Source organism: Zalophus californianus, chromosome 3 (assembly GCF_009762305.2).
Source record: "Zalophus californianus isolate mZalCal1 chromosome 3, mZalCal1.pri.v2, whole genome shotgun sequence".
In the NCBI taxonomy this organism is placed as follows: Eukaryota; Metazoa; Chordata; class Mammalia; order Carnivora; family Otariidae; genus Zalophus; species Zalophus californianus.
In genome coordinates, this window is record NC_045597.1 from 156,535,217 (window position 1) to 156,555,369 (window position 20,153).

Sequence of the window (20,153 nt, forward strand, 5' to 3'; positions counted from 1 at the left end):
AATCCCATCTGGAGGCAGGAGTGGTATCTTCACCTGAAAAATCCGCAGATGTGATTTTGGATATTGTTCCTGGTTATCTTGTCCTGACCCTGGTTTTTCAGCCCGGATCCCTCTTCTATGAGCTACACAATATCCTTTAAATACGTTCCTTTGGTAGCTTCTGTCATTCAGAAATGCTTAATTGCTTGCAGTTAATAACTCTGACCAATCATACCAAGAACTGGTTTCTGAGTTAACTTCTGTAGGTATAGATCTTGATTTATTTTAACATCAGCCTTCCTGGAATTCCACAAACGAACCAAGGTTAACTAAAGGAAAGAAAAAGTGAAATAAACTTACCTTTTGCTTTATCTGCTATAGAAAACAAGTAAATACATAAATAAATTAAATGCTTAGCATCTTGAAAGATGAAAAAAAAATGTTGGCCTTCTACTCTAGCCATAAACTTTTACCTAGATTTTGGAATTGTGACCCAACTTTTAACCAGCAGAGTGTAAGATTTTCATTGTGTTACTTCCCAGTGATGCAATTTCGATAAATGGGCAAGAGGCTCTGAAGAAAATGAGTGATGACACCATGCCATGTGCTTAGTTCATTATAAATCATTGCAAGTCCCTCCAGCAGTTCTGAGCCAATCAAAACAGAAATGTTCTAACACATTTGAGAGTATCTTGTTTTACAGAGTGCTTCAAAAAGGCATGAACAGCACACAAGCTTTCAAATGTACCAAATTATCCAGAAAGGATTTTGGAACTGGTTCCTATGAGGTTACTTTTCATTATTATTTTATGGGATATATAAAATATAATGCTTTTCTACTTGAGCTCCTAGGGCCTGGAATGGTTCTGCCTTCTACAATTTTGCAAGCAAATTTTAAAATCTTTTATTCTGGTCATTTTCTTGCTAGACTTCAAAGGTGAAAAGTTTGTGGGCCAGTTAGGCCCCTCAGATCTTTCCATTTCATGATAACTCAGATTATTAGGGACTTAAATTAATTTCAACTCGACAAAGTATCTTCTTCTACAATTGAAATACTACCTCTGATTAAGGATCCTTTGAAGTAGTACCTTGAAATAATCCAGGAAAAACACACAAGGAAAGCAACCTGTCCCTTTTCCCTTTTCATGCTCTTTGTCCAGGTTTGAGTTTAGCTAGGGGTTCTTGGATCTGGATTCTGAGTTAAGTTCTCAGAGGAAAGTTTTGTTTATAGGAGAAGTCAACAGAAAAGCATAAATCAGCATACTTCACCTTGGAAACAGGTTGAGAAATAAAAAAGCAGGCATATGTGATAACCAATGATAACCTGTTTTTTGCAAGTCTAAAATTGGGGGGTGCATCTTTTAAAATGAGGGTTTTTAAAAAAAAACACTTTGCAGATGATTATCTTGGTGTACTTGAGAGAAGCTGCACAGGCATAAAATCATTTGTCTTAGTGTCTTCCTGTCTCTCACCCAGGGTATTTGTCTTTCTCTCTACTTGCTAAGAACAGGAAATTGCAGAAATAAAGATTTAATCAGTTCCCATTTCTTCAGTGAATCTTGCTCAGTTTAACCTAGGTCAATAACACATTTAGATTTGCCCAAATAAGTTATACAATTTATCAGAATAGGCTAGTTTTGTATAGTTTTTAATTATCTTTTAATCTTACAGGCTTTAAGTTCTTCTCACTACTAAGTTTATTTCTGAGAAGGTTGCTCTTTCAAAGTAAAAATAGGCAATACCTTTGAAGACACTGTCCATTACTCACTGACCTAGAAAAATCCCCTTCTAGTAGCTCAGTCCCAAGGAGGTCTAAAAGGCTTCTAAGGCAGCCATGTATGCTGAATGTGGCACAGAATTTATTAATATTAATAGCACTCAAAGTCTGTATAGCATTTTAGTTAACGTGGACCTTTCACATGGTATATTTTATCTGAGCCTCAACCATCCTGAGGTTACTGTGAGCAAGACTTGTGTTATCCCATTTTACAAATGAGAAAAAAGACTCTGAGAGTGACTTTTCCAACTGAGGTCTGGGCTCTAGTCTAGAAGTGAAGATTGTATTACCCTCCAGGGCAACCCCTAAGAGAGAGGAAATCCAATGAGCAAAATGATCTGACCTGCTTTCTCTTCTCTCCCACCCCCACCCTTTTTTCTGAGACATTATAGGAGGCCCTATCATGGAGCAACTTTGGACAATAGGGAAGGAAACGAGGCTGTAATTTGTCAGGAGGGCCCAAAGTCCAGATGGCAAGCCGGGCTGAGCCCCGTGGCCATTTTGTCTGCAACCACATACAGCAGTGGTATCACCCCAAAACTTAGTGTTCCTGTGTGCCCAACTGGTTGAGCCATGCTCACTCCCCACTGCTGCCCTGGATTGCCTGGGCAGTTTGGGGTAGGGGGAATTAGGAAAATCAAGAATGATTTACCACCCAAAGTAATAAGATTTAACACAGAACCAAGAATTCCAAATCAATAGCTGAGGTTCACAGAAGATATTTAAGAGAAAGGAGTGTACCTGTTTTTTAAAAAGCTGACATTTCTATTGTGAGATTACATAAGCACAAAGGATTAGTGACATGACATGAATGTTTTAACTAAAGCATGATCATAATTTTTCATGCAAGATGCTATGTATATGCATTTTATTTAATTCTTGAACATAACCTTGAAATAGTCTTTATTATTATTTCTCAGATGAGGAAACTCAGATTCAGAGAAGTTAAGTGACCTGCTTGGGGTCATACAGTTAGAAGTGGAGACAGAGTTTGAACTCAGACAACAAATCCCATGGCCTTTACAGTATACTGCACTACACCCTAAGCAGTAGGTTACCTGTTCTCATTTCTTATTTCCCAAATGTCCTATCTCCATAACTCATTACACAAATGAGTTTGTATTACTATAGTGGAAAGCTACTTATCTGGTAGTCTAACTTTTAAGAAACAGGAAGTATGCAAAAACACTCTTCTGAGAAGCAGAATAGATGTTACAGCAGGCGTTCACATGTGAGAAGATTCTCGTTGGCGTTGAGTATGTCTTTTATGTTTACTATGTAATTATTTTGGATGTTACAAGACTTCAATGATAGGATAGTGCAGGAGTTTTCCCTCTGATCTTCCAATGACTGCCTGTTTTTCTACCTTCAGTTCTCACTTTAGATGTTATATCCTCTGAGAAGCTTTCCCTGTCCATTGCTGCCCTGATCTTTATAGTGCTTTTTATCATAATTAATAATGATGGATTTATTTGTTTATTGCCCGTCTTCCTCACGAGATTGTAAATTCCCAAGGACAGGAACTGTGTCTGCTTTTTCACCAGTATTTCCCCAGCACCTATGGTGGTGCCTAGCACAAAGTAGCAACTCAGTAAGTATTGATTGGATGGATGGATGGATGAATGGACAGATGAGTGAATCATTCCCAGAAGAGTTTCCAAAGGGATCTGAGGAAATAGGTGATATGGTAATCTGTTCTAGGAGAGGCTGGGTTACTTTTTGGGTTAGGGTAGGTCAATCACCTTTCCCTAAAATAGGCCTGGGATTTGGTGGTTTCCTAAAGACAATACATAGGAACGGTGAGGCCATTCTACCAGAACAGAAGGGGAAAGGAGAGTAAATATACTGAGAACTTACCAAATGCAAAGCAGTGTGTTAGATTCACATTATCTCATTTAACATAAAAAGCACTGCATGAGAAAGGCATTATCCCTATCCTACAAATGAAAAAAGTGAGACTCATACTGGTGAAATTGCTAAAGGTCATTCAACAAATAAGTGGCAGAGCCAGGATATGGAGATAGATTTGTTATATTTCAAAGACCACGTTTTGTTTAAATCAAATTAGATTTTAATTTTTTTTGTTTTTATATTAGCTTATAACTTACATATAAGAATTGCTCATATTTTAAGTATATAGCTTGATAAAATCTAAATATATATGTATCCTTGTAACCACCATCCAGATTAAAAAATAGGACATTTTTAGCCCACCAGAGGTTCCTCTGCACTTCCTTTCAGTCAATATTCCCAAGTCTACCATTATTTTTACTTCTGTCATGACAGGCTCCTGCTGCCCATTTTCAAGCCATATATATATATATGGAATATATATATGGAATCCTATGATATGCCTTCTTTGGTATTGGGCTTCTTTTGTCTGCAAGATTCATCCATGTTGTTGCTTACAGTAGTAATTGATTCTTTTTCATCTTTCATCTTTTTCATCTTTCATCTTTCATGAGTTATATTCCAATGAATTAACATAATCACAATTTGTTTATTTATTCTAATGTTGATGGACATTTGCATTATTTCCAGTGTTATTGGAAAAATGCTATGTATATTCTTGGATATGTGTTTTGGTGGACATAGGCACTCATTTCTGTTGGGCATACACTCAGAAGTGAAATTGCTGGTCATAGCTATTCATATTTTTAGTTTTGGTCAATTTTGCCACTCTTTCAAAGTGGTTGCATCAATTTACACCCTTTTTTTAAATTTAAATTCAATTAATTAACATATAATGTATTCAAAATTTTCAGAGGTAGCGTTCAGTGATTATCAGTAGTATATAACACCCAGTGCTCATTATATCATGTGCCTTCCTTAATGCCCATCACCCAGTTACTCCATCCCCCTACACCCCTCCTCTCCAGCAACCCTTAGTTTGTTTCCTATGATTAAGAGTCTCTTCTGGTTTGTCTCCCTCTCTGATTTCATCAATTTACACTCTTACCCACAATGCAGAGAATTCCCATTGCTCCACATCCTTGCCAACTGTTATTATTATTGGTCCTTTTAATTTTAGCCACTCTGGTGGAGGAAGGCCATGTTTTTATAAACTATACCTTGGTGCCTTAACACGTGGGGCATGAGCCCTCAGAAAAGGAAAGACCAAAAGTTTGTTTCTGTTTCTTGGATGAAGCTGACATGATACTATTCCCAGGTCTCTAGTATCACACGAACATGTGGCTCTCATATCTGGACACACAGTGGGTGAAGAAGCAGGGCCTCCTCAAAGGTTAGAACAGACTCTAACAACTGGCTCATGAATGTGATTGAGACAAATGGACCCACTGAGAGAGAAATGGGTCACAACAAAGGGAAGAACTTCTAACCCTTTGGTCAGAGCAGCAGAGCAGTGAATAAGCCTCAGCAAAACCAGTCCACCTTTTCAACCAGAGCAGGACTCTTTTAGGTAAGGAAGTGCCCACCCATGTAGGAGGTCAGATATCAGAAAATGGCACCCATAATTGTCATTTTTTGAGCCCTTTCTATTGCCAGCAATAGTGCTTCATACTATATAGAATGCAGCAGTTAGGCCTGTTGGGTTGTAAATAACAGAATACAACCTGATTATTAATATAAATGAATTCATTTAAAAGAGAGTTCTTTATCCTGAGATTGTCCTTCTCTTCGTGTGTGTGCTAAATTTTATTCCATTTTATATAATAATGGTAACGATAATTTGCTAGTTGTTATCAGCAAATGTTATCAGTAAATGTTCCTTTTAATCCCATGCATTCCAATTGGATGGCGGCCAGTGGCACAGGCAGTGAAAAAATTCACCCAAGGCAGAACAAAGAGATAGAAGTTTATCAAATACACTGCAAGGGAGTAGCAGGCCGGACAGCAAAAGAGAGATTGTCTGCCATGTGGTGGTGATGAGGGGCTATAGTTATAGGGTAGAGTGAGGAAGTATGGGAATGTATGGAATTCTCCCTTTTTGGTAATCTTAGGAACTGTGCCTTGTTGCAAGTAGCCTGTTGTCCAGTTAGGGGCTATGGCTATTTCAATGTGGGTCGCTTAATGTGCCTGTTTGGTAGTCACTGTGGGCCCTTCTGCCTTACTCAAGTTTCCATTGCTCAAACCTGTTGCCTAAAAGTGGCCTCTACATAAAGTTCACAACACTAAGCCATTCCCCTGCTCCCACCAACCAAATATTGTCAGAAGGGTTGTGTATGGAACTGAATTTTATTGCCACATGACACTCCAGTGGGAAAGTTACTGCTTCACACCATTCTCTAAAACATGGGTGCTTTCATCCTTTTATCCAAGAATAGCCCTCAGGTTCTCATCAAATCCTATTTATTAATGAATGTTAGGTAAGCTTGTATTATAGTGATACACTATTATTAACTAAAGTCCATACTTTATTCAGATTTCCTTAGTATTTACCTAATGTCCTTTTTCCATTCCGCAATTCTATCCAGGTTACCACATTACATTTAGTCACTATGTCTCACCAAGCTTCTCTTGATCATGGGTGTTTCTCTGTTTCTCAGACTTTTCTTGGTTTTGATGACCTTGACCTTGATTGTTTTGAGAAGTAGAGGTCAGGTATTTTTGTGAGAGGCTCCTATATTGGAATTTGTCTTATGTTTTTCTCATGGTTAAACTGAGGTGGTGGGTTTGGGGAAGAAGACCACAGAGGTAAGGTGCCATTTTTATCATATCATGTCAAGGGGACATACTAGCCACATGACTTATGACTGATGATACTGACCTTGATCACCTGGCTGAGGTAGTGTTTGTCAGGTTTCTTCAATATAAAGTTACTCTTCTCCCCCACCTGCATTCTGTGATGTACTCTTTGGAGGGAAGTTCTGATGAACATTCCCACATTTAAGGGTAGAGTCTTTACATAAATTATTTGGAATTCTTGTGCATGAAAGATTTGTCTCTTCTTTATTTATTAATTATTCATTTATTTATCAATATGGACTTATACTTATTTTACATTTTGTGTTGTAATTCAATAGTACTTTATTTATTTTGTTGCTCAAATTGTTCTAGCTTTGGCCACTGGAGCCGTTTCAGTTGGCTCCTGTATCCTTTTAACATACTCCCATCTTTGGGACTTTTTTTTTTTAAAAAGTACTTCCCTACTTTCAAGCACTACATGATGCTTATCTTGGCTATTTCCTAGAATCAGTCATTTCTCCAAGGTGTAGGGCTAATTTTTAAAATATGTTTTATATCTTAACTAAGGGCCTTAGCTTAGGACAGGTCAAAATCAGCTAGGAAACGTTAGTAGTCTGTGTGTACCAACCATCACCACACCCAAACTTCGTGGCTGGTTAGAAAAACTCTGTACATGTATGCCAGCCACAAAACTCTTGGCATTCCTCCTTGGTTCCAAGATTCAGACAGCCTGTTATCTTCATTCCTCCTTAAACATTGTCATGAGTGATATAACAGACAGGTTAATTGCAGACAAGAGAAAACAAACCTAAACATTTTAGCTCCAAATCATCAGTAGTATTGTATGAGGAAGAGACTCTGATGATATAGACATTGCTTTTCAAACCAATGCATGCACACCCCAGGGTACACAATGTCGGTTCAGGGAATAGGCAAAATTAAAGTGGTATCTTACTGGATCATCAAATTCCTTCAATATTTAGGGGAGCAAGGAACCAGTTGTTATTAAAGCTAATAAGGGAAAACTCCTACTTTCAAATTAAAGCCAAGTTTGATGATATATGAAAGTTTTACTTAGAAATGAATGAAGCAGACAAGTAATTTTGTTTGGTAGGGCTGGCTTCCAGCTACATTTCCATATTTGGAGGATCTTCTATCATGGTCATTGGGCACTACATTTAAATTTTTTTGAAATGGTTTCTTAACCGAAACTGGAGTAATAGTAAATTATCAATAATTGGTGAGTAGTTCTTTAGTCAACAGTTAAAGATGGTTTGTTGTGTTGTTTTGGTCTGGGAAGCCAATCATTCCAGACTAGAACTGCCCCCAGGGGAAATGTATATCTCCTCTCCATTCTCCCTCATTCCAACTTCAAAAAAGAAATGCTGATCTAGATTGGTCAGGTTCAGGAACTTGTTTTCTTTTGGGGATAAGGGGAGCTGCCCAGCCTCAGTCAGGTTTGACAGTCTCATTTTTGGGCTTTCCCATTTTTCTGCACTCATCAGTAGTACTATTTTCATTAAGGGACTCCTTTGCCCTGAGAAGTCCTAGAGTGGGCAATCTGGACCAGCTCCAGAGTCATATATTATATATCCAGATTCATATATCAACATATTCTCTTACTTCTCTTTATTGGCTGGGTTTCTCTTCTTGGAACTTGCCTTTCCCTCTAAGTAAGATACAAAGAGTCAAGCTATGAGTGTGGGTGTAGGAAGAAACAGGTGTAGGAAGCCTCTTGACCTCTTTTAGTCTCTTTAGAACTGACTCTACTTACTGCAAAAAGATGCCCTTCATATGTTTTAATCCAATTAAAAGAGGACTTCATTTGACATTGGAGGAAAAGCCTCATAGTAATAAGAAACAGGTCTTTATTTGGCCTTGAATTTAGGATTTAACTTGGGGGTAGAAGCAGGGAGAGGGATGTGTTGGCAATGTCATGACAAAATTCAAGAATTTGGATTTGGGATCCGTTTTCCAATGCCAGCTGAATATCAACAAGACATGAATTATTATACTACTCCATTATTTTGTGTAGGAAGAGGTAGTATTTTATAAGATTATTATAAATTGTCAGAGAAATATATATTGTTCCAGTGGTTTATGCTTTGGAAAACTGCTTGCTTTTCCTTTCTAAATGAACAATCAGCAACTAAAAATCTTTTGAGAGAACCTATAATAATGAAGACAATGAAATATGTGAAGCTGATTTCTTTTTTTTTTTTTAAAGATTTTATTTATTTATTTGAGAGAGCGAGAATGAGAGAGAGAGAGCACATGAGAGGGGGGAGGGTCAGAGGGAGAAGCAGACTCCCCACCGAGCAGGGAGCCCGATGCGGGACTCGATCCCGGGACTCCAGGATCATGACCTGAGCCGAAGGCAGTCGCTTAACCAACTGAGCCACCCAGGCGCCCGTGAAGCTGATTTCTATCAATGTGATCATTTTATCTTTTTCAAATGTTCTCATTTCAATTATATTTCAATATTTACTCTGGTTGACAAATGTTATACTAGTCAACCTAGTACCTATAGAAAGAAGTGTGTATTTAGAAGGAAAAAAAGCCATTAATAGGTAAACATTTTTGATCAATAAAGTATGTAGAAAAAAAAACCTTTCCCCCTCCTTGATAAAGAGGTTAAATGCTTTCTAGTTAAAGGATGAAATAAAAAATACCAAGAAAGACTTCACAGGAGCAATTAGTAGGATAGTGGAAATTATGCATATTTAAAACATTCACTAACTAAATGAGTTTCAGGTTTTATTATAAGAATATAATGAAGGCAGATAAATTTATCATAATAGAAGTACACTGAGGTCAAACCTTATAGATGGAATAAAATGACACAAAAACCAGGAAGTCAGTGCCATGAATGCAATCTCTTGCTCTTCCTTTTCAATAATGATGTCAAAGTAGTCATTTTAAAGGATGAGTCTTTCCTTTAACTGCTCTCATGGAGTAACTAGTCTAAAATACAGAATGAAGAGTCTAATGGCACATCTGTTCCATGAAATCTTGACAAGAATACTCTTAACTCATATGAATTAACACAAGGTGGTTTTCAGAAAGACACTGGTAAGCACAGATCATTTTCAAGTACATCATTTAGTGATTGTCTGCCCTCATATATAGCTGCCTTTCTCCTTCCCCTATCTCTTCCTGTTAACTACTCATCTTAGTAATATTTTATGTATTTGGTCAATTCATTTACACTATCAATCAAGTATAAAAGATAATGATATTGATTAAATCAATGGTTCCAAACTGGTTTGGAAGGCAAATTCAACTAATAGACATATTTGCCTTGATCCACTGAGTATTCAAAAAATCCAGACATATCACATAAAAATTTAGATTTCTAGGTTTCTCTTGATAAATCAGAAGATATTTCAACACTGGACCTGAATTTTATGTGACTAGAGCTGGAGTAAAATAAAAGAATGCTCCCTTTGGGTAAATCCCACCACTCTCTGTTGCTTACATTCAGCCCGGTTCATTCATGCAATACCTAGTTGGTCCCTATAGGCTTGTGAATATGTGGCCCCTGGATGATACTGATGTGGGTGGTAGTGGTAGTGGTGGTATGCATATGTGTTTATGCAACAAGTATTCAACCAAGATGGCTTAACAAATAGTCTCAGCCCATTATGACTTCTGTTAATTCACTTCTTTAACATTATTTGATGGGCTATCAAATACTAAAATATTCTTTTAGGGATAAACAAAATGGATTCCTAATTGTAAATATCATGAAAAGAGAACTTCCTGCATCCACAAAGCTGCATGCTAATCCCATGAGACCTTTATTCCTACTTTGTTCTCTTTCCTCTTGAGTTTTTTCTTTCCCAAATGTATCACAGAGAAGTAATAATCTATTTTTTTAAAGAAGATTTATTTTGGATTAAGTGATTTCATGATGCAACATGGTTTTAAACAAAAATAGAGATCAGTAGGAAAATAAAACAAATTGTACACATTAAAATATCTTTCCCTCAAAGCATTTTGGAATCATAAAAAAATACAACACAAAAGTCAGGGGTTCAGGTGAGGATAAGAATACAAACTTTCCAGAAAACCAACATCTAGTCTACATTTCAGAATCCCAGGCTCCATTTAATACCACCCACAAATCATTCCTAGGATGTCAACAATCTGCATTATTTGCTTTGGAAAAAAAACAGATGAAATTTAAATATAAGGTGAAATGAGAGCTGTATGGTCTTAATGCCAATACTAAATACCTCCCATTATTATTCTCTATTGAAAGTCACACTGAATGAATATGAAGCATAAATCAACTCAACAAAAATAGAAACATAGCTCTTGACTGTGAATACATGGTATAGTAGACACATGGGTGGAGTTGGTGAAAAGAAAAGGAAAGGCTTAAAAAAATACATCACCTGTGCTCTACTGAAATCTGAGAAATAAATATGGGTTTTTTTTACAGAGCCTTAATATTAAAAAGTAAGCATTATTATAAAATTAGATTAATACTTTCAGTAAGAGGCAAGAGAGATGCATGTATTTTTATTTATTTTGGAATGCCTGCATCCCTGTTATAAAAACATGTAATCTTATGCACTTTCCAATATATGAACAGCTTCAAATTTTACTTACGATATCATATAAAGAAAAATAGGTTGTAATAACAGCTTTTAGAGCATAGGGTCCTAAAAGAACATTCAGTTCTGTGTGTTTCCTGGTTAATCCTTCCAAGGTATTTCTTAAACATAACCATCCTTTTTTACAGAAGGTGTAATAACCAGAAGTTTACTGATGGTTCCTTACCTGCATCAGTAATAGCTGATTCAGTTTGAATCACACAACATACCTAACAACACTCCTCAGGGTTGTAATATCCTAAAAGAAAATTAGATAGAAAGATATCACCTGCCCAAGGTCACTGGACGTAAACATCACGTATGTAAATTTAATTCCCTGTTTTTCCCAGAAACCCTACAACTAGGGCCTGCCAATGCTGCTGAACTGTGCCATTGTGAAAGCCAAATAAACTGCCTAGAGGATTAAATCTAAGCAAATGTGTTTTCAGTCTTGATTAGCTTTCTGAAAAATTGGAAACACTGATTAGGTTCTCCATTTGCAATTCAGCAACCTAATTCTTAAGTTTTTGCTTTCTGGATTAATAGGGAACATTTAAATAACCACTAAAGAAACCATGAAAATGTCCCAAAAGCTATTCCAATGTCAAAGAATGTCCACGGAGAAACAAATTAAGTATCATAAATATGTCAAGCTACACTGTTTTGTTTTGGTTTTTTACTTATATAGAAAGTTCAATAATAGCAACAGTAATTCTGAAGTTAAATAAAATCCATGACGTAATGTAATGCTAAATTGTCAAATTTTCCTGATTCATCTATGGTTAGCTTTAATACTTTTAAATTCTGTTGTGCAATACAGAAGATGTTATCAATCAACCGAAGTTACATGACGAGGGTATTTCCCACCAGGGAGATTATCAAGCAGTAGCCTCACTAGGCAGCATGACACTCTTCTTTGTTTCTTTTTTCCCCCAAAGTCAGAAACCAAACTGAAGCCCTAAGATGATCTTTCCAACCCTCTCTCTCTTTTTTTTAAAGATTTTACTTATTTATTTGACAGAGAGAGGCACAGCGAGAGAGGGAATACAAGCAGGGGGAGTGGGAGAGGGAGAAGCAGGCTTCCCGTGGAGCAGGGAGGCCGATGCGGGGCTCGATCCCAGGACCCTGGGACCTGAGCGGAAGGCAGATGCTTAACGACTGAGCCACCCAGGTGCCCTGATCTTTCCAATTCTCGTTTTAACTTTCTCTTTGCTAGGGTGCTGTCTTAACCATCCCTGCATTCCTTCTGGCCCAGATTGCTGTGATTAAGGGTAGTACATACATCCATTATCTCCTTTGTGCCTGCTCCTTGGAATGGAGCTACCACTCCTGAGTCTTGACAGTTGGTCAACAATTAGCATTACTTTCAGGCAGGGGTGGGGGACACAACTGCTGGGCTTCTCTTTCTGCTTTTTGCTTTTCTGCTTTTTGTTTGTATCACCCTTCTAGTGGACAGCCGTTGGCCATAAGCCACAATTTAGGAAGCTTTAATGTCTCTGGCCTTCCTTTGCTTCCATGTTAGATAAACAAATCTATCTGGAAAACACAATCAAACTAGAAAGGTAACAGGTTTTGCACAATTAGAATCTGATAAAAGTGACATGCTCATTAATTTAAAGTCAACTTTTATGGAAGTAAGGTGTCTAAGATCTAGCGAGCTTTCACTCAACAACTAAAGCAGATAAGAGAGAATAGGGCCTGAGACTCAGGCCCAGTTTGGAGAGTGGGTCACATTCTTCTTTTGCATGTTTTTACTGTGCAGGGTTACAGATGTCTTTTAATGATGGTATATCATCATTCACCTGCCTTGGGAATTTCTCCAATACAGTTAAGTTGGGAAGACTTCCAGGCTCTTTGTTGTAAGATGTTTGCCTGTTAGAAGTGGGCAAGTCATAAATACAATTTGTGCAGAAAGACAGACAAAAATTGAGTGACTGTGAAGAGGACAGAGAGGAAAAGAGAACCTGCAGGGATTCCTTCATCCACATCACTGGGATCTAGCTACCAGAGCTTCTAGAGCCATCCTTTTATTTTTATTAAAAAATAAAACAAGGTTTCTGATTAAAGCGGGGTTTCTTCCCACTTTTCCAAGTAATATCTGAGAAAACTAAACTACTATACTATAGAAATCCACCTAATGCCATCAAATTTTGCATTGTTTTAAATTTCTCATAAGTAGTAAAAATGCAAGTATTAAGTCTATGAGGAGTTTTTCCATGAATATACTAATTTCTTCCACGGGATTTTCAGAAGGTACACATTTTAAGAGTGTTTGAAGAAATGAGAATTTGGGCAAATGCAGCATCTTGCAAAATTCACTGATAGTGGAATACGTTTGTAGAAACATTAGTCTCCACATTTCTTGAAATGAAACCTAGAATTGTAACCATAAAGTGCTGAAATGGGTCTTATAAGCTGTCCATGAAAATCAGCCTCAACCCAGCTGGGATTGATACCTTCTACCCCACAGAAGCATGTGAGCAGCGAAAGACATAAGATGACGCACGGGAAAGCACTTTGAAACTCTAAAGCGCCGCACACACACATTCTGTTACTGTTAATCATTTTGAATGCAGTTTCAGTACTTCTGATTGTTAATGCAGGTGAAACAGATTTTCCTTCATTGATTACAGAATCTGTCTACTAAATTATAAACACAACATATGCTAAAAAATTGTGACCACACTTCTTTAGCCAAGATCCATTCATTTTCGTGCACAAAATAAACATCCTGACCCCAGAAGTGGCTTCGGCTTAAGGACTGGGATTTTTCCCACTGAAAACAGAAAGTACATTGCAGTGCAGATGAAAGGAAACAGGGAAAGTACTAATTTTGGCATTTCTCTGATAATTTGAGGATCCTTGAGCTGCTCCTTCATAGTTCGGCTCCCCATCTGCACACTTTAAGCCCTCGTGTGTGAATGTGCCCTGGGCCTCCCCATCTGACCGGTGTTGACACATTATCACATGCCATTAGTTACCAAGAGAAAGAGCATTTATGTGATTTTTATTTTTAGCCACAGTATCTCCCATGTATGAAGACTTCAATGGATTTCCCAAATGGAATAAGCCATTCTCTCCTCATTCCTTAATTGTAAAACATACCAAATTTTATTAAAAATAGTTTTTTTAAACCTTAGTGTCTACTCCTCTAGACTGTGAGTTTCTCAAGGGCATATTTTGAATCTTGTGGCTCACCATCAAACACAGTGGTTGGCACAGAGTGAAGGCTGATAGTTTGCCTCTGGCTTCATCTAGGAGACGTTCTGCATACATACACGATGCATCATGACTGTCTTTTATAGAAGACAGTATATTATAAGCATCACTCATGAATTTCTTAAAGAAAACGAGACCACACAGCCAGGTCATCTAGGCTCAGAGTCCAGAAGAAAATATTTACGGATATTTCTATTTGTAGAGGATGTTAAAGTCTCATTTATTCTGTGGAAATGTTATTTAATGTTTTTATAGTTATTATTGGACTTTTTTATTTTACTAATTAAGAATAACAGATCACTTATCATGGTGTTCTGATATGTTAAGTACATCTTTGGTAATTCCCAATTCTGAGAACAATAGCAACAGTGGATGATTATACTATTATTTGGGAAGAAGTTAGATGCCTTAACAAGAAATACATTTGTTAGGATTAATTAAAGAGATGCATTTTATTTCAAACCTCTTTTACCTAATAATGTGGAATGTGATAACAAAGTGTCACAAACCAAAATGAAAGCTAACATGGTCTATTTTTGAAAGAAATGTGTAACCTTTTATACCAGCTGCTTAGAGAATGCCAGCTCTGAACCATCTTATATACGATCAAAGATGTATTTTTTTAAGTATGTTATACTATTTTTCCTTATAATGAAAAAAATACAAACAAGTAAAAATAGTTTGCAAAATTAAATATATACTTATATTCATGATCAATAAGTACAAACTAACATTTCCAATGAAAACTTTTTTCTCTGGTCCAATTATAGTACACAGATAAATCTTTCTTTCTCATCTCCAGATTTCGGTAACCTTTTCCGGGGAATGTTTCCCCATGCTATAGTACCTGCCTTTAGTTCAGGAATGCAACATGAGTGGTATTTCTCTTGAGGGTCTCAACAGTAAACATAGCTTAACCAACAGGAGAGCAATTAGTTCTTATAAACCACCTGTGAAAACCATGCATGTGACCCTATAAAATACAAGATTGCCAACATCCCATAATAGGAATTCCATGGCTACTTATAATTCTCAAAGAGGTGTTTGGGCAATGCCTGTAAAACCACAGGCTGGCAAACCAAATGTTAATCCAGTGCTTTTATTATCCATGATTTAACTTCACTCTATTGAAGAACTCACCCCGATTAGTTATGGCCATAAGTCAAGAAATAAACAATGATCTGGAGTAACCCCAAAAGCAATAAAAATGAAGAACATCCTCTGATAAAACTATGCAGAAATAACATTGGTGATATCATGCAGTTTCTGAGATACCATAGAAAAATTGTTTCTTAATATTGATAAGAAAATTATGCATTAGTGAAAATGCAGGCTTAGAAATATAGTACTGAGAGTTTCAATTTGTGATGTCTTCACCGATGAGGGAAAATGGAATTCTTATTACTAAAGAGAGCTGATCTCTTGGGTGTTGCTGATGGTTCCCTAAATGAGCTTAGTGTTTAATGATGCTGTACAAATAAAAAGCAGTGGGGGAAATACGAAATATCTGTATTAAATGCCATCCTGTAAAGTATTTGATGGATGGAAGAAGTCTAATGCATTTTAAATAAATGCATATCATACTATCACATATAGTGAGTCTTAAAAAATTATTACTTAGATGCACAGTCCTTGTAGTGGTAGACATGGCACTGTGAAGGAAGTCTGATTTAGAAGCTATTTTCTATTATACTTGTCAAGTGATGGAGTTGCTGTTAGTCGTATTGTAATGTCCCTTCAACTTTGGTACATTCAGTGCAAAATATTTCGGGGAATTTTTTTTTGTACCTTTATAAAAATAAAAGGCCCTTTTGTTCCCTTGAGAGTGCTTAAAAGGATACGTACTAGCATGATGCCCGAGTAAGCACGGAACATGGAAATGGAACAGGTGACACATACAGTAGGACAGGTAGGTTCTTATATACAGCTTAAAGAACGTAAATGTAATGAACCTATGACAAAACAGAACTGTGTATTTTTTCCTGATATGCTGTGATTAATTGCTAGTTATTTTTAAATTGTTTTCATGCATTATAAAGCATAAAATCTGTCATTAGTTATTCATTGTATAACAGTTTGTCTTCAGCCATAGTTACACACATACCACTTTGCATATACATTGTCACAGACCACCTTATTGCAAATCTTTAAAATTACCTCATGTTGACTGGGTTTCATTTTCACTTGTGTCCCATGAAAGCTGAAACCTATGGTGCACACCATGCAGGCACTCATAAGCAAGAAAATGAACATTCTGCTATAACTTAGGGCTTCAATGAATGTACTTTCAGGAGACATATTGGTTTTTCTTATATTATTTAACCTGCGCTAATTTGGAGATTGGGCCAAGTGCTGCCAGTTTGGCTTGATCCACATTCAGTGGTAAGTTTCAAGATTTTCCTGAGTCCCTAAAAGTGACTGTGGAACTGATCGTGTATAGGTTCATCTTTGTCTTGGAACATAACACAAATGGAAAAAAGTTTGGCAGTCAACAACTGTTGATTGAAAGACTATTGGGTTGTTCCCTGGGCATCAAGCTCACCCCAATCCTTCCAAGAGGAATCATCACCACTATCCGGTCCCCAGATGTGACAGAGCTTGTGTTCCTGGAAAATCAGAGCATTCAGCTTTACTCTAATGGAAGTGTACTCTTCAAACTTCCAATGTTCAGCCATTCTTCGAGAGGGCAGCTTCTGAAATTGCCTGTCCATATGGAGCCCGATATCACTTTTCCAGGTCACTCAAGTCCAAAAGTGCTGGTCTCTTCCACTGCTGTCAAGAGTTTTTCATAAAGCATGGAGAAGGATGGGTACGGGGGGAGATCCAGACGGTTAAAACAAGTGTGAGCTCTGCAAACAGAAGCAGCAGTACATAGATTAGAATGCTTTGAGTGAAAGGAGATTGTTGTGTGTGTGTGCTCACGCTCGTCTTTCGTATTCAGATTGGCTTGTGGCCAATTTTCACACTTTTTTGGGGAGAATCTTTGAAAATATTTGAATTGCTAAAGAGAAATAGGATATTTAAAAAAATACTTTATGTTTTCACAACCATTTAAAATCCACATTACATACATATTAATATTACTATTTGTTTAGTTGAAGAATTGCAAAGACAAGTTGTTCAGTTGTCGAAGAATTGCAAAGACAAGTTTGGTTTTTTTGTATCTCTTTTGATGTTAGATTTTTTTTTAAGTTTTTATTTGAATTCCAGTTAGTTCACACACAGTATAACATTAGTTTCAGGTGTACCACTTAGTGATTCAACACTTACATAGATATGAATATCAATTCTTGCAAAGTGATTCATTTTCAGAGTTTGCATTTGTCTGGGTGTCTCATAAAATCTACAGTTTCACATTTTTTCATTTTGTTGGGCAGGGAAGAGCACTGAGCGTCTGAGGACCCGCCTCATGGTTTAGCGTCTCAGGGAAATTCCCTGGCTGGATTCTCCTGGCCAGGTCAGTAGACCATTGTTACTTCTTTCAGTCCTGTGCTATAATTGTGCTTTCTCCTAACTCACAGTACAAAATAATGTCCATTTAAATCATTACATTAAGCATTCTTTTTTAGAAATGCCTCCCCTTTGCCAAGATAGGAAAAAAATATGTTTTCCTGTTATTTGCACCTGAAGCACAATAAGAAATAGACAGTTTCCAAAATAGTACATCTTATCAGGAAACAAATCTGCACTTTTGACATGGAATAGGAAGCACTTTATTCTGAATGTACAACAGCTTATTTGTGAAAGCTAAACAACTTTGACTGAAAAAAAATGCTCCCGGATTAATATAGAATTTTAGGGGCTATGATTATTGATGGGCTATTTTTACAAAGTCACATTGTTTAAATTTTCATTCTTATAAATCACTCTAACACTTAGGAAGTAAATATAATAATATTCCTACATGCAGTATAGTGCAGTGGAAAGATCAGAAGTTTGGAGTTGGACAGACCTGGGTTTGAATTCGAGCTCTACCAGCAAGCTGCATGATTTGGAGTTATTAAAACTCTCTGAGACTCTGTTTTCTCACCTATAAAATGAGAATCATATCATTTGTCTCAGAAGGACACAAGGGTTAAATCAAATAACAGAAGCATTTTTTTTTAAAGCATGCTTAGTATAATGCCTGGTTCACACTCTTTGACGAAGTAATAAGAGATGTATTGTTAGCTACATTTCATTACCATTAAAAAGATTTGCTCTAGATGCCTTCATTAAATTGCCAAAAGATAATCATGACTCATGGAAATGATGAGATAACAAAGAGATAATAAAGCAGGTGTGTGGCCACATGCCTTATCAGATCAGGAATGCAAAGGGGCTCAATTATAAGAATATCAGTTTTAGGACACAGATAGTACTGGCTCAGAGCTTGTGACTCTTGTTATTACAAATGCTAGGATATATTGGGGGGAAGTCATCTAATTACTCTTTGCAGCCAAACACATTTTTAATATAATAAATTATTTCAGATTGCATTTCATATAATTCTTGTTAATATAATTCTTGTTATATCTTCCTTACACTGGAACCTCAACTTGGAAGCCTCAAGGAAGAAGTTAACTTTTTTAAAAATTGAACTAGCATACTAAGAGTCCCAGGAATGATTTAAAATCTATCTTTTGTATAGAGATTTTAAATGAAATATAGAATTATTAAATGAAGACTTTATCTCTGTTCTAGGGAAACAAGGAGAGAAGTAAAATATGTTTTGAATATAATTATATTCCAGACTTTGTGTGCTAGACACATAATACTCATTACCGCATTAGACTAAAAGATGATACTCCTTTAAATGAAATTTAAAATGTTTCATTTCTTTGGTTACCAACATAGCTGAGCATCTTTCTCCAAGTCAGCTTGCTTGTAACATTTCCTATTTTGTGACCTGCATGTTCATCTCCTTGGCCTGTTTATCTTTTCAAGTTTTTTAAAAAAATTGTGATAAAATACACATCACATAAAATTGATAGACATTTAGCCATTTTTATATGCACAGTTCTGTAGCAGTTAAATACACTGACAGTGTTTTGCAACCATCACTACCACCCATCTCCGAAACTTTTAAATCTTTCCAGACTGAAACTCTGTACCCATTGAACACTAACTCCCATCCTCTCCCATCCTGGCAACCACAATTCTATTTTCTGTGAATTTGACCATACTAGGTACCTCAGGTATGTGGAATCATACAATATTTGTCCTTTGTGACTGGCTTATTTTACCTAGCATAATGTTTTCCAGGTCCATGTTATAACATGGGTCAGAATTTCCTTTTTTTTTTAAGGCTGAACAATATTCCATTGTTGGTATATACTGCATTTTGTTAATCCATTCATCCATCGATGAATCCATCCAACCCAACACTTGGGTTGTTTCCATCTTTTGGCTATTATAAAAAAATCTTATGTATATTGGTGTACAAATATCCATTCAAGTCCCTGTTTTCAATTCTTTTACGTATATACCCAGAAGTGGAAATGCTGGATCATATAGCAATTCTATTACAAATCTTTTAAGGAGCTGCCATACCATTTTCCATAGTAGCTGTATCATTCTACATTCCTATCAGCAGTGTACAAGGGTTCCGATTTGTCTACTTCCTCCTCAGTACTTGGTATCATTATTATTATTATTTTTATAATAGCCATCCTATGAGTGTGAAGTCCATTTGTCATTGAAAGCTTCAGGATTTCTTATTGATTTGTATAAATACTACAAAATAAAGAGATTAACTTTTTTTTAATTTTATTTTATTATGTTATGTCGATCACCATACATGACATCATTAGTTTTTGCTGTAGTGTTCCATGATTCATTGTTTGCATATAACACCCAGGGCTCCATGCAGAACGTGCCCTCTTTAATACCCATCACCAGGCTAACCCATCCCCCCACCCCCCTCCCCTCTAGAACCCTCAGTTTGTTTC

General features: G+C 36.6%; 1 protein-coding gene and 1 long non-coding RNA gene across 11 annotated transcripts in view; one reads left to right on the forward strand and one right to left on the reverse strand.

The window, feature by feature from the left end:
• The window catches only part of LOC113920939, a 45,685-nt gene that overhangs the window by 9,945 nt on the left and 15,587 nt on the right, over positions 1-20,153 (forward strand). For both annotated transcript variants that reach the window (XR_003519442.2, XR_003519443.2), the window contains exon 3: positions 17,601-17,680. This is a non-coding gene — a long non-coding RNA (uncharacterized LOC113920939). The remainder of the gene's footprint in view (positions 1-17,600; positions 17,681-20,153) is intronic.
• HECW2 (HECT, C2 and WW domain containing E3 ubiquitin protein ligase 2) overlaps positions 10,285-20,153 on the reverse strand; it is a 353,828-nt gene continuing 343,959 nt past the window's right edge. For 8 of the 9 annotated variants that reach the window (XM_027591370.2, XM_027591366.2, XM_027591367.2 and 5 more), the window contains one exon: positions 10,285-17,072. In XM_027591370.2, coding sequence (XP_027447171.2) covers positions 16,961-17,072 — 112 coding nt within the window. In that variant the 3' untranslated portion in view covers positions 10,285-16,960. The remainder of the gene's footprint in view (positions 17,073-20,153) is intronic. The other variant, XR_003519441.2, reaches the window with a different exon arrangement.